Below are 14,282 nucleotides of genomic sequence, written 5' to 3'. Positions count from 1 at the left end.
AGTGAGTCAGTTAGTAATCATGACTGATCCCAAGTTGCTCCCTTGTGGTTAACCTAAAAGCAGCATTTATGGTTTAATCAGCTATTCCAGTCACCTGCCCAGAGTGGATGGATTCAATTAAACTGTTCCTGTCATGAGTCTGGAACTCCTGATTAGCTTACTGGGCTATAAGAGGGAATCTTCATTAGCAGTGTTGAGAAATCCCAACTCCTGACACCTTAAAGTTAACACAGACAGTAGTTAAAATTCTTAAATGAGTAATGTAACTCAGTTTCCTGATGTGGCAAGAAATATACTCCACAATTTAAGAAAAACTTGACCGAGGAGACTCAGCATTTCCACACAAAATTTAACAAGAAAATGTATTAGAAGATTAAAAAGTCTTGAAATTTTTTCTTTGGGAAAAATATTAAAAAAAACTAAGTCAAATCCACAAATAATTCCTTCAGTCTTTCAATATTTTCCACGTATATAAGAATGAAGATAAAAAGCACGAAGAAGTAAAAACTTAACTCATTAAACTAATTTTTTTCTTAAAATTTTAAAATATTTCTTTTTTCCCAATCATATGCACTTTAAAGAAAATGAACAGATGTTAAAACAGTATCCTAGAATACTTTATTTAAAACTAACTCATCACACATATTCAACTATTGTCCCAACTCAGAAAGGTTTAGCCCACAGCTTATCAACCACACTGAACCAACTTTGAGTAACTCAAGCTCCAGGGAGCTAATTTGTAGAATATTTAAGACTATTATCCATTATTCCAAAACTTATAGTCATGATAGCACAGAAGACAGAAAAGACAGCAGAGAACTTAGTATCTTTTTATAAAGAAAGTAAAAAAAAAAAAAAAAAAATGGCTGGGAAAAAGGCTATTTTATTTTACCATCCATTCTCTAAGGATCAACAATATTAAATGGCACCATATTTTTAAACAGTCATAATTTCAAAGATGTTCAAAAACATCAAGTTCTCAGAAAAAGCCTTAAGGTTCCTTGACAAAAAATACACATACTACTACAAGATATGTATTAGGAAACAACATATTTGGAGATGAATAAACTAATAAACACTAAAACAGAGGATCACTTACACCTACAGGAGCACTAACAGGTAAAAAGTAAGGGACAGACTACGTCCTCCCACTGCCAAGCCATCTACATCTTTTGCTTAAAGATTACTTTCTGTTCATACCAAATGCAGTTGAGGTTTTTTCTTCCAATTTCACTTTTTTTTCCATTTTCGATATTCCTGCAGGTTTAGGGGAAAAATATGTAAGTTTAGTCAGAAAAGGTTAAGAGTATGGGACAATGTTTTAAATTACAATTGCTCACAAAACTCTACCCAAGACTCTTTTCCCATAAAGGTCTACATTATTGCCTGAACTAGTAACAAAGAAGTGGCATTTCTTACTTCAAAGAAATAAGGATGATGTTTGGTCCTTCACACTATTCAGATTAGATTCCTAGTTCCACCATCTATTAGCTGCACAGTCTCGAGGAAATCATTTAATCTCTCTGTGCTTCAGTTTTCTTATCTGCCAAATAGGAACAAGAGTATCTACCTACTGCTGTTATCAGCACTACGTGAGTCAAAATATGTAAAATGATTAGTGTCTGATAAATAATGAGTGGTTTTTTTAACTTTTCTCCTTTATGGTGGAGTAATTTGAGACTGCACCATTTCTAGAAATAGCATAAATGTGGGTCTAAACATAAAAAAAATGTTAGGGTGAATGCACTGGGCCGTCAGTTAAGATCAACTCTGGCACCACAGCCTTTGGCAACCCAGGAGATGTTGGAATGCACTCCAGCAGTAGGTCCATGTAACATTTCTGCTCCTGTGACAATTATGACAAAATGCTATTCCTGTCATCCAAATGAAATATCAAATTTCATATTAAATTATACTGGTTTTCAACCATCTGCATAAATTTTTTAAACTAATATTTAACCTCTGTTGCCTAGAACAAATGAATACCTCTGAACTCCATCGAATGTGTTATGAGGTAATGAGAAAAGCCAAAACAGAATTATTCTATAAATCATTTTTGGTCTTTATCCAAATGTAAGATATAAAGGCTTATTAACACATAAAAAATATTCAACTTAATGGCACTTAGGTATTATTATCCAATAGTCCAAAATACATTCTTAAACCAACAGTACACCTCAATAACTGTGTTGCTGTTTAGACACACTAAACCAAACTTCTCAACTCATATTCAGCTATTCCCAATGCTAATATCTTATCTGTGTCTAGGGTTAATCTAAGAAAAAGACTCTAGCACACTTAAATACAATTTCAGTCTATTAAATTATGCTCTAATATCACCATTTATGAGTTCTTTGACTTTTAAATCACTCCAATAAAGTATCAAAAAAGCTAGCATTTGATTCACCTTACTGCAAATAATTTACATAAATTAAATAAAACACAACAAAAATATAAAAATACCACTCAACTTGAACTAAATGTTAATGAGGTGCTAATAACTGTTTCAAATTCAATAAAAATATTGGTAATTTCCCTGATAAAAAGATTTCTTATGACCAAAAAATGAAAAGAACATCAAAGAGAAATGAGATTAAACTTCCTTATTATCAAGTCTGTTGAACAAATGCCTCCATTTCCTTTCACTAATCACTGCTTACTAACAATGACTGCACACCATGACATTTTCAAAAATTTAATGCGGTATTCTTGACAATGACAAGGCATTTACGACAGAAACAATAAGAGATTTGCATTCTAAATCTTAAGTGATGGTAGAGATACACCAGAAGCAGCCCTTGACCATGATTTTTGCCCCCATAGGGCCCTAATCTCTGGGAGCATAGACAGTCTCCAGTGTGAAAGGTGGAAAACGTCCAGAATCCCCTGCGTGCAAGCTAAGCCACTTCAGTCACGTCCGACTCTTTGCAACCCCATAGACAGTAGCACGCCAGGCTCCTCTGTCCATGGAATTCTCCAGAGAGGAATACTGGAGTGGGCTGGCGTTTCCTACTCCAGGGGATCTTTCTGACCCAGGGATCAAACCTGCGTCTCTTACGCCTCCTGCACTGGCAGGCGGGTGGGTTCTCTGCCACTAGCGCCACCCGCATGTTGTGCCTGCGTGCTCAGTCACTCGTCATGTCAACTCTCTGCAGCCCTATGGACACAGACCTCCAGGTGCCTTTTTGTCCATGGGTTTCTCCAGGCAAGAATACTGGAGTGGATTGCCATGCCCTTCTCCAAGGGTTCTTCCAGACCCGGGAATCAAACCTGTGACTTCTGAGTCTCCTGTGTAGCAGGCAGGTTCTTTACCCACTGAGTCACCTGGGAAGCACCTGGGGTGATTCAAATGAAAGGAACTGCCTTTCAGGGACGCCTTTTCTGGCTGGAATGTGTGGGATCCCTCAGGCACTTGGAAAACAAACAACATGGTCTTGACCCTCAGCTCTGGAACACAGGTCAGCACAGCAGAACATACACAGAAATTATAATATCAGAGTGCATTCAGGAGGATCCGCTCTAGACTGTTTTCACATGTTCTGGCGGGTCCCAAACCTTTATATTTCCTTTTTTTTAATTGGAGGAAAACCGCTTTTCAACCTTATGTTGGTTTCTATATTTCTTAACTATAAAATTTCAAAAGTAAAACTAGGGAACTGAGAAAAGCTTGTCAACATTTAAACAAGGATATTCAAGTAAATATTCCTATAGGCAATAATGACAGGACTTTTAAAAACATTCATGCACAAATAGATTTAAAAATAGATCTATTTAAGAATTCCACAAAAGAACAAATGTCATTTTACGAGACATTCTCTACATTGTCTTTATTTCACCATGCACCAGAATTTGGGAACCAAAGTACTAGGTTATTAGTTAACAGAATAGTGATTTGTAACTAAATTTAATCAACAGACCTTTTTCAAACAAAATACTATATAATGGACAATATATATTACAACCCCACCCCCTAGCCCTGGCCAAACAAAAAACACGATAAAAAACAAATGGAGCTGGTGCACTGGGATGACCCAGAGGGATGGTATGGAGAGGGAGGTGGGAGGGGGGTTCAGGATTGGGAACACGTGTACACCCGTGGCGGATTCATGTTGATGTACGGCAAAACCAATACAATATTGTAAAGTAATTAGCCTCTAATTAAAATAAATAAATTTAAATTTAAAAAAATAATAAAAATAAAAAAAACAAATGGAGCTATTCAGATTAAAGCAAGAGAGACAGATCTCTGAGCCATATCTGCTTTCATGTCACGGAAAGCCCCGTAATGCAGAGTGGTTTCTTCAGTGTGTTAAATATCTGATTTTTCTGGCAATAAAAAAAGAGGCTATCCCTGAGACTCTCCATGGAAACCCCAGGCTTTGAATAAACCATGAACATTTGGTGTGGGGGTGGAAGTAGATTAAGGAGTCTCTGGTTGTGGTTTGGTTTGGTTTTGTACAATTTTGGAAAAAAAAAAAAAAAAAAATTGAAAGCCACCCTAAAACAAAAAGGCTTTCAGAAAATAAATGTGAAGTTGGTGTAAGATGATGGACTAACCACCATCATTTAAGATGCCTGCACAGCACCGGGCACAGGCGACTCGGCCACAAGTCAGTCTGATTGTTGGCCCACCCTTTCATACATTGAGCTTCCAGATTTAAACTCCGTAAAGAAGTGAAGTGAAGTCGCTCAGTCATGTCCGACTCTTTGCGACCCTGTGGACTGTAGCCCACCAGGCTCCTCCGTCCATGGGATTCTCCAGGCAAGAATACAAGAGGTTAGAGTAATTCAGTAATTGTCATACAGACATCCAGGAGATAAATAAGAAAACCAGCCAACATTCCCAGTTAGCAACAGAACTAAGAATAATAGAACTAAGACTCTATCCCTACCTAAAACTGATGGACTCTGTTAGATAAAGCATTCTGAAAATAAAATAGTTTTACAAGGGCACCAATGACTGTTTTTGTTGTAATGTGGGCAGCAATGTATTCTTAATCTTGTTCAGTCATATTGCATGCATGCTTCCCAGTAGAAGAACGTAGAGGATTAGTGCAAGTTCATTATCTCTACTAGAAAAATAACTAAAAGCAAGTGTTAACCTATTGAGAATAGGTGTATATAATAACTGTATAATCTGCATAGTATTATCAGTTCTTTATCTTGACTGCTAAACTCAGCAGTGAGAACATAATCTCCCACAAGAAAAAGTAAAACTCTGTTAAACTATTCCACAGTTAAGGACTAATATCCTCAGTCATTCTAAATACTCCAAGAATTTCAATTTGAAAAAAACACCCCAAAAAATGTCTTTGATACAAGCTCTGGGAAATAATGTTTTCTACAAGTTTTAAAATTCAACAGTAACAAAACTTATTTTTATAATTAAGATGGAACTGAACCAAGTAAACATAAAAAAAAAAAAGATGAAACAAAAACTCTTGGTATTTTGACTTCAGATGGAAGAAAACTTGGGGTGCAGAGAGAAGGCCTACAAACACTGCAAACCATTTTCAAGAGTAGCTAACAAAAATGTTAAGAGAAAAAAGGCACGCAGACCACTGAGAATTTCCATGCAAGTCAGACAGGTTCACAGAGTTTTAATCAAAAGGTGTCGATTAGAACACAACTTGAATTCTATTATTTCCCTCAAAAAATAAAAAATTAAAAGAGGTTAAGAGAAACAATCCCTCCCAACCCCACATTCAAATGCATTCAAATATGTTGTGACTGTGTTCAACCCTAATAAACAAGACTTTCAGTTAATTAACATTTAAAACCATGCATTTCCTTGATTTAAGCAATTAAAGTTGCCAGTCATCACCATACTTAAAATGGTCGTCACTCTTCAACGAATTTACAAATTCATCACATTATAAAACCAACTCCTCTCTACCTTTCACTTTCCCAAAGAACTACCTTGCTACTTGGACTTTCTCAAATAGTTATTTCTAATACTTACTTAAATAGGAAAAAAAAATCATGCCTTCCCTCTACCCCAGTGCATCTTAACCATTACAAGAAACAAGAACCACACTTCAATGATAATTAACTGTATCTCCACAAATATGCTAGAAATTCTGGAAACAACAACACTAGGCTAGCACTCTGATTAAAAACAAAATCACTGGAATCATGGATTTCCATGCACAATCACTACTTTGACATTTTAGGATACATCATCCAGCTGGCATAACTTAGGTATAATATACTATTTACACTGGTCTATCTTTCAGTCTTGTTACTATTAGAAAAAAATACATATATAAACCAAAATACAAATATTTTCAAATGCACAACTATAAATAATCTCCCCAATGAATATATATTTTAACTTGAACATATTTTTATATATTCAGTACAGCAACAAATTCCACATCGTCAAGGCACTCTTAAGAACTTTACTTCTTGAGGAAAAGTATCTTAAAGGTTAAGCGTAATTCAGAAATCTTGTGAAAACAGGGGAAAGAAAAATCAATTATCCACAGATAGAAGGGGCTTTTACAAAGTGTCCAAAGACAATGGATAAGATTTGGGAAATGACAAAAAATGTTTCAAAGCCTACATATCTCCAAATTTGGGCATCGGTTTTTAAAAAAATCAAGATATGGAAACACTATCGCATATAAAATAACTTCAATCTTTTTTTATTAATGGACTTGTAGAACACTGTATACTTACTATTAGTTACATTTTACTTTCAAAGAAGGAATAAGAAGGTAACAGCAGTAATGTAAAAAGCATGTTTCTTTAAGTTACTTCATTTTATTTTAACCAACAGCCACCAGAAAAGAGCAAGCTCTATTTCATACTTCACCCAAAGATTTGATAAAATGACTTCAGAGAAGACGCTATTAAAATCAATTATCCCCAATGCTCTTTGGCTGCAAATCAAAAACAGTTTTATGTTTTTTTCCCATTTCAGAACTGACTCAGTTCAGATCTCCTTCATCTATCTAATTCTAAATTAGTAACTTACTGGAAAGGTATTAGTATTTGCCTTTATTTTTGAATTGCACATACTCTATGCTTGAGGTTAAATCCTATAAAATTCCAAATAAAAGGATGTAAACATATAATGGAAATACAAATTAATATTCTGTCACATTAAAATATCAATTTGATAAGACACCTCAGAAAGGTTTCAAATAATTACAACAAGTATCATAAAATAATCAAAAAATGTCTTATAGAGTATGGTTGGTTTTACACATGAAACTCCCAAAATAACATTATAATCAATTATGGTTAAATTTGGGAGATTCTGCTCCAAAATATGGGACTATATTTAAGATAAAGGTATATCGTTAACTTAAGCTAAGTGTTTCTTAAACATTAAGTTCTATTACAAACACTGGAAAAGACCCCAATGCTGGGAGAGATTGAAGGCAGGAGGAGAAGGAGGTGACAGAGGATGACACGGTTGGATGGTATCACCGACTCAATGGACAGGAATTTCAGCAAACTCCAGGAGATGGTGAAGGACAGGGAAGACTGGAGTGCTGCAGTCCATAGGGTCATAAAGAGTTGGACACGACTTAGCGACTTAACAACATTCAGTAACTTATGCCAAGTGTTTCTCTAATTCTATTACACTTCTTAAACCTATAAAGTACTGATCCTGTTAAGTATTTTCTGGCTTCAAAACCAAGAACTTCTGTGATTATATTTAACTCTAGTAATTCCTAATTAGTAGAAACGGGATATAAGAAAAAAGTAGGGAGAAGCAAGTAAAGAGACAAAATAACAATTATGTCCAGGAAAAATGGTAGAAAATGGTCGCACAAAATGACTTTAAACCCCATTTTCCACAGCTGTTACATAAAACATTTATGAAGAGGAACAACATATTAAAAAATGTAATTTATACATCAAACTGGTTTTACCATATAAATGCAAGCCTAGCTAACTGTAAAAATGAATCTCTTTTACCTGAGGCTGCTGGAGCTCCTCTTGCATCAGTCACTGCTTTGGAAGAAAGATTTGTAAGCATCTGTGTATCTTCCTTTTCTGCTCTGAGGCATTCATTATGATAAGAGGGATCTGGGGCTAGCGGTGTTGTGACTTCCGAACCACGACTTAAGTCAAGAGGGAGACAGGGTCCCAATGACAAATGTGCAACGTCAGGTACTACACAGAATAAAGAACGCAATATGTTAACAGAGGTACACCGTCTCAGTTAATATCAGTGTGGATTAAAATGCTACATAAGTTAAACAGTGCCTGGTAATCAACAAAGAAGGCACTGAATGAACATTTGTAGAATCAAATGAAGTGCTTATCTACAAAGTCCAGAGATCTTAAGAAGGAAAAAAGCAGAAATCTCTTAATATTTTAATAATCTTTATCTCTTAAGCGTTTTCTTTGTCTTCTTTTATGTTTGGATCTATAGGAAATCAATATACATTACCCTCTGGTCCTGAAGACTCTTGCTGATTTTGAGAACTGATGGAGAATACTTTCCCATCAGTGGCTGGAGAGGGAGGAGAAACCTTTTCTACAGAATCATCAGGCATGGGCAAGGTGGCTAAACGCTGCGATCTTCTTCTCCGCTCACTATGCTTGAAAGGTCTAGGGGGGTTCACAGGCTGTGGAGGACCTAGAAAAAGATCTTCAATGTTCACGAAGCAGATACATGCCGGGATCATCTTATCATATTTAAGGAGAAAAAACGGGAAAAATGATTCAAATTCTGCCCTCTGATGTTGTTAAGGTATCCACAAGGAACAGCACATGTTCCAAAAGGAATCAAAGGCAAAAGCTGCCCTCATTCACAAGGGTTAACTTTTAAACTTTTAAAATCTAAAGCCTACTAGAATCAAAAGAAAATAACATGGAACATTCACTTCAGGTAGTTTCCCATGGAAAAGACTACAGTTTATTCTCTAATTGCAGATCGTTGGTTAGTTGCCACTCTTCCTTTGGGAAAATTATCTCTGTATAGCCAAAGATTTCTTAAAAAAAAAAAAAAAAAAAAATATATATATATATATTCCTTTTGCTATATTACAAATCTAGAATCTCTAAGGGAAAAAAAAGACAGGGGCATAGGTAACAAAATTCTGACATGCATTGTAGAGTTAGTGCTTTACTTGCTAAAGTAAAACTAATTTAAATAATTTTATCCCACCCTCATTCCCCCAAATGGATTTTTGTAAACATATGTTTGGGCCTGATTCATTAAAAAAAAAAAATAAACTGAACACAAATAACTTTAAGTACTCACTATGGGCAAAAAATGAGAATTTTTAAAAAATATGACAGTTCTTGCCCTCGTGTGTTTTTTGTTTTGTTTGGAAAAACTAACTCACTGAGTCACTTGAGCATCTTCTAGCTATATATTACACAAAAGCTTAGAAATTCTTTATAACCTTTCATTTTCTTTCTACACAGCACATATACATTTTGATTATTTAGAACAGGCAGGACTACATAAGCCAATATATTTATGTTAATTTAGAAGGAGAAAATAAGTGAGGTCTAAAAAAGTTGATGCTTTGGGTATTTAAAAGTACTTTTACAAAAATCAAAATGAAAAAGACATGGTGATAACTGAAAGAAAAGGATAAAATTCATTGTGTTTATAATACTAAAATACAAAACAATTCAAAATAAAATACCTATCAACGTCATCTGACATTTTAGTGACTACTAATGACATTATTTAATGATAAATACCATAAAGAAGTAAAGCTTAGGATGAAAACAACTGAGTTTTTCTGTTCCCATCCTTTCATTTATTAAACAGAACCAAATCAAAACAAAAAAGTACCAAAACCTTATCGAAAAATGAAAAATACAGTTGAGCAAAAAAATACAGCAACTGAATGGAAGAGAAATTTAATATATTTGACTGATAGAAGTCTTCTCAGGGCCACCAGTTTTAGTTGCTGTAGAAGATATGATATGGAGGAGTTCATAGGGAAAACTGTCATATTCATTTAATAATCAGGTTACTAATTCATTTGCTGTTATAAACAGCAAAACTATCTTTTACCCAGTGAATTTAGGTAATTATTTTTCATTGTCTCTAACTTAGAATACTAAAATATGAGAACCATAGGGTCAACACAAGTCTTGTCTTAAATATATCCAAACCCATGTTGAAAGGTTATGTTTAAAAGACTAAGTAAATGCTTCAAAGATTAGCAGTATTGAAACAGTAAAATCTTTAAAAATAAGATCAAGGAAACAGTTTTCTTCTTTCATTAGTAAAATTAATCTGAAGTCTGTGCTCTAAATCCTAGAAGAACTGAATAAAATGTATTGGGGGTGGGGTATAGACAAGTGGGGACAATGACTAAATCGACCCATAAGAATAGTCTTAGGAGTTCAGGAAAATATCCACATATCCACTATGGGTCTTTCTGTATCCCGTAATTTTTTTTTTTTGTAATGAATCAGGCCTCTAACTGTGTTGGATCATTAGTTGAGGAGAGTCAAACTACAGTGGAATTACGGTTACTAAATGCTGCGGTTTCTTAACCAGCAGTATAGTCACTGTCCCTCTGTACAATACATCAGTCAGAAATGTATATGGATTTTGCCCCTGAGAGAGTTTCAAGCCTTCCCTGTCATAGCCACTTAAGTTTGAATTTTTAAAATGCAACTTCATAAAAATACAATATAACTACAACCAAACTGTTTTTAATGTATCTTATAGGATAAGTAACTATTTTTTAAAAATCTGTGCTCACTAGTTTTATTTATCATTGAAGAAGAAAGCTGAGATACAAGCGTCAAATCCTCGACTTGTATTAATTCTGGGGAAAGTGGTGATTTAGGGGGTTTTATACACCCAGAAGAATCTCCAGATTCATGTTTGCATTTCTTGCTGCGAGCCTTCCCTGAAGACAAAGTTGAGGATAACAGTGCAGGTTTCTGAGTGTTGGCAGAACTGCTAATGTCAGCTTCATTTTTTTTCTGACTTTGAGGTTTAGGTGAAATCGCCTGAATAAATAATAAAAAATTGATATTTTTATTTTGGTTTCTTCATTTTTGTTCTTGTTTTCTATTTTTGATTGTTAAGCAACTTTAGTATCCAAAAACATTGTTAAGCAACATATAACATTTCTATTACAAATGAAAAACCAAAAAGAACCCCACAAATTATTAACTAAAAGTTGAATAGGCTGTCTTTAAAGGGATGCTGTCGACCTGTCTAAACTGGGGTTTTTTTTCAATGTATTATTTATAATATTCTCAGAATATAAAATGTTACCTTACTGGACAAATATGTTTGGTGTTAACTTAAAACATACCTCTTTGGAAATCATAATTACCAATGACAATAATAATCAGGTAAATAAACAAATTTCTGTTTTAGAGCATTAAAGGAATACATGTAAGCTTCTGATTTTCAGATTAAAAAAAAATAACACTGTCTTTGAGTTCAATGCAGAGGTTTAAGTAGACAATTTCCCTTTAAAGAAAGATCTCAACAGGAAAACAATGACCAAATTAACGAAACATTATCTTTAACTCATTTTAGTGCTGAAAGCTAGAGTTTCATAAGCATAATGCATCATGAAATCGAAGCCACCAGCAATACAGAGTTAAAAGACTAAAAAACAATACAAAACAAGCAACAACAGAAAAAAAAAAAAAAAAAAAAAAAAAACCAAGGAGTAAAACCAAGTGTAAGTTAAAAACATTGGATTTAAAAACAAAATACGTCGCATTCTTAGATGAGAGTTTTTACCTTCTTCCTGCCAACTGATACTTTTAAAAAAAAATTAGAACTTTGTCAGTTCTTTCATAAAGAATACCTTAATTCATTTGGCAGTAAAATGTCCTACATTTGTAAAATTATACGTGAATGTGTCCAAAGACTACAGAGAATAGCCACATCAGATGGACTTGCCCTCTATGGTGCTGGAATGCCTATACTGTATCTCTTTTTGACATATGTATCTGAGAGCAAAGTATGAGATACACTTAAAAAAAAAAAAAACAAAAAAAAAAACCCTATACTAAGATAGGCCTCTGTAGAGAATCAAACTGCTAGCTCTATGAACAACATGCTGGTCCCCAAGAAACCTTTTTTACTTCCCTATCTTTTGTGAGGGATGACCAACAGGTCTGCAGGCTGCAGTTTTCTGGAATATGAAAGGAACCAAATAGCTTTCTGTTCCCTGAAAATCCAAGGCGTTCATTTTTGGTAGAAAAACAGCGAATATCTGGTATTAAGCAGGGCACCTTTGACTGCGCTACAGATGGCATGTTAGACATACCACATTAAAAGGTGGGTGTCAAGCATCTCATTTACTCAACTGTCATCATTTATATTCTTGAATTTACTCATTACACACGTGTATAAGTGTAGATTCATCACTTGAAAAAAAAAAACTCCATATATAGAAAAGATTCCTAAGCTTATTATAAAAAGTGTTGCCAGAAAAGTAATTAGAGCCATTACTTGTAAATAAACAATTTTATTGTTCATCTTCACATATGTGAGACATCACTACAGCATCCATTACTCTCAAATTACAAAGTTATAAAACAAGATTTTAATACTTAAATTAATATCTTGATAAGGTGCTTAACTTCTAAACAAGGACAAATTAACATTCTTTAAAACTTACTGAATTATGCATCTAATGCAGGTTTTATCCAAAAGTAAAATATAACATAACAATTCCCTAATACAATTAAGTAATCTATAATTAATAATCTGAGAACTGGGGTTCAAGACCACAGAGTTTGAACTTTCTTAAAGTAAATAAATAAATTCCTTAGCACAGTAAGTTTGGGCCTTAGGCCTGTTATAAATCTACGTCATGAGTGAAATTATTTTACTCATTAGGGCAACATAGGTTAGTGACAATACCTCTTCTTCAAGTCATACCAACTGAGATGTAATTAAGAATTTTATAACTCGGCTTTTTAACTCTGAAGCAGGGCAAACAGTATAAGAATTAAGAGTTCGGTTACAAAACAGTTCACATTGAAATCATCCTGAATGACAAAAAAGGGGGCAACAGTATTATGTTCTTAAAAATCTAAAATAATTTACAAAATTTTCATTATTAATCACTGGTCTCTTTGTTACAAAACTGGCAAGGACTCTCAAAATCTTCTTAATTATGGAATAAAAACAGCCGAGTTACTCAATTTTTCTCCTTTTTAAGCTCAGTTTCAAAATGTTTTCTATACTTGTCTCTGAAAAGGGCACTGCCCTCTACACTAACTTCCACACATAATAATTTTCACAATCACATTCATCTCAGTAGGATTGTGCATAATGAAAGATTGACATTGTAATGAATTTTCCAGAAACATTTTATTACCCAAGTCCCTGACTTATTGCATTCTGAGAATACCATAAACAGTGGTGAAAATACAAAATATTGTTATATCTGGGACGTTGAATATAATAATACACAGTAAAAAAAAGTCATTTAAAATTTGGTTGATATACTGACAATAACGGCAAAGACTTAACCGTTTGATGACCACAGAAAATCAGAAGGCATGATTCACTGACATATTAATCAATTTAAAAGATCACTGATTTAATACAACATTAATGGAGGCACCAAAACAATGCACTATTATCAAATCAGGCCTAAAATAACCCTGAAAAACTCAATACAATATCAATTAAATTTGGACTGTTTTTTAAAACGCATATGGAGAAGACCAAAAGGTACTCAGGTACTCATTTTAAAGTCTTCTTTATTAGGCTACTAATAAAGAAAATTAAAATAATACAAAAAGGATATAGTAAAACTACATTAAGGCTCAGATTTTAAAACAGGAGAACCAAGGAAATCCAGTTATGGCTATTACTGTGTTCTTATAGTCTTACAGTGCCCCAAAAGGTAAGCCCTTAGAGAATGGAAAAGCATGCACAGTCTATTATATACAGGTATTGTGGGAATCTGAAGGTAGCCAAGGCAAAATCTAGCAACTGCAACCTTCATTTTCAAATTCCTCTATTAGGTGGTTTAAAGACAGACCCTTAATAGCTTTTTAAATTATTTTTGTAGTTATTAAAATATACATCCTAGCAAAAATGTATGGCTCATTGATCAATTCATAAAACACATAGTCAGTCTAACAACACCAATTGTTACAATATAAAAGAAACTTCTTACAAAAGAAGCTTTATAAGATGTCAAAAAACCCTGTTTTAACTCACAAATGAAAAGTATTTGTGTAAGGGTCTTTTCGTAAGCTAGTCAAAGGTGATCCAGCTGGAAGCCTGTATGCACCCTGGGAGGCGCATCTCCTGGCTTTTCACCACTGGGAGACAAAGGCTTTAATGCCAGCCTACT

The 14,282-nt window shown here is 34.1% G+C and overlaps 1 protein-coding gene across 11 annotated transcripts in view; it reads right to left on the bottom strand.

Moving 5' to 3' along the window:
* The window catches only part of PHF20L1 (PHD finger protein 20 like 1), a 72,830-nt gene that overhangs the window by 24,691 nt on the left and 33,857 nt on the right, over nucleotides 1-14,282 (bottom strand). For all 11 annotated transcript variants that reach the window (XM_044928853.2, XM_025265547.3, XM_025265544.3 and 8 more), the window contains 4 exons: nucleotides 10,698-10,950; nucleotides 8,411-8,599; nucleotides 7,933-8,130; nucleotides 1,201-1,257 (listed from right to left, as the gene is read on the bottom strand). In XM_044928853.2, the coding sequence (XP_044784788.2) occupies nucleotides 1,201-1,257; nucleotides 7,933-8,130; nucleotides 8,411-8,599; nucleotides 10,698-10,950 (697 nt within the window). The remainder of the gene's footprint in view (nucleotides 1-1,200; nucleotides 1,258-7,932; nucleotides 8,131-8,410; nucleotides 8,600-10,697; nucleotides 10,951-14,282) is intronic.

Source organism: Bubalus bubalis, chromosome 15 (genome assembly GCF_019923935.1).
Source record: "Bubalus bubalis isolate 160015118507 breed Murrah chromosome 15, NDDB_SH_1, whole genome shotgun sequence".
Classification (NCBI taxonomy): domain Eukaryota; kingdom Metazoa; phylum Chordata; class Mammalia; order Artiodactyla; family Bovidae; genus Bubalus; species Bubalus bubalis.
Note: the sequence above shows the minus strand (reverse complement) of the source record. Positions and strands in the feature narration are given on the sequence as shown.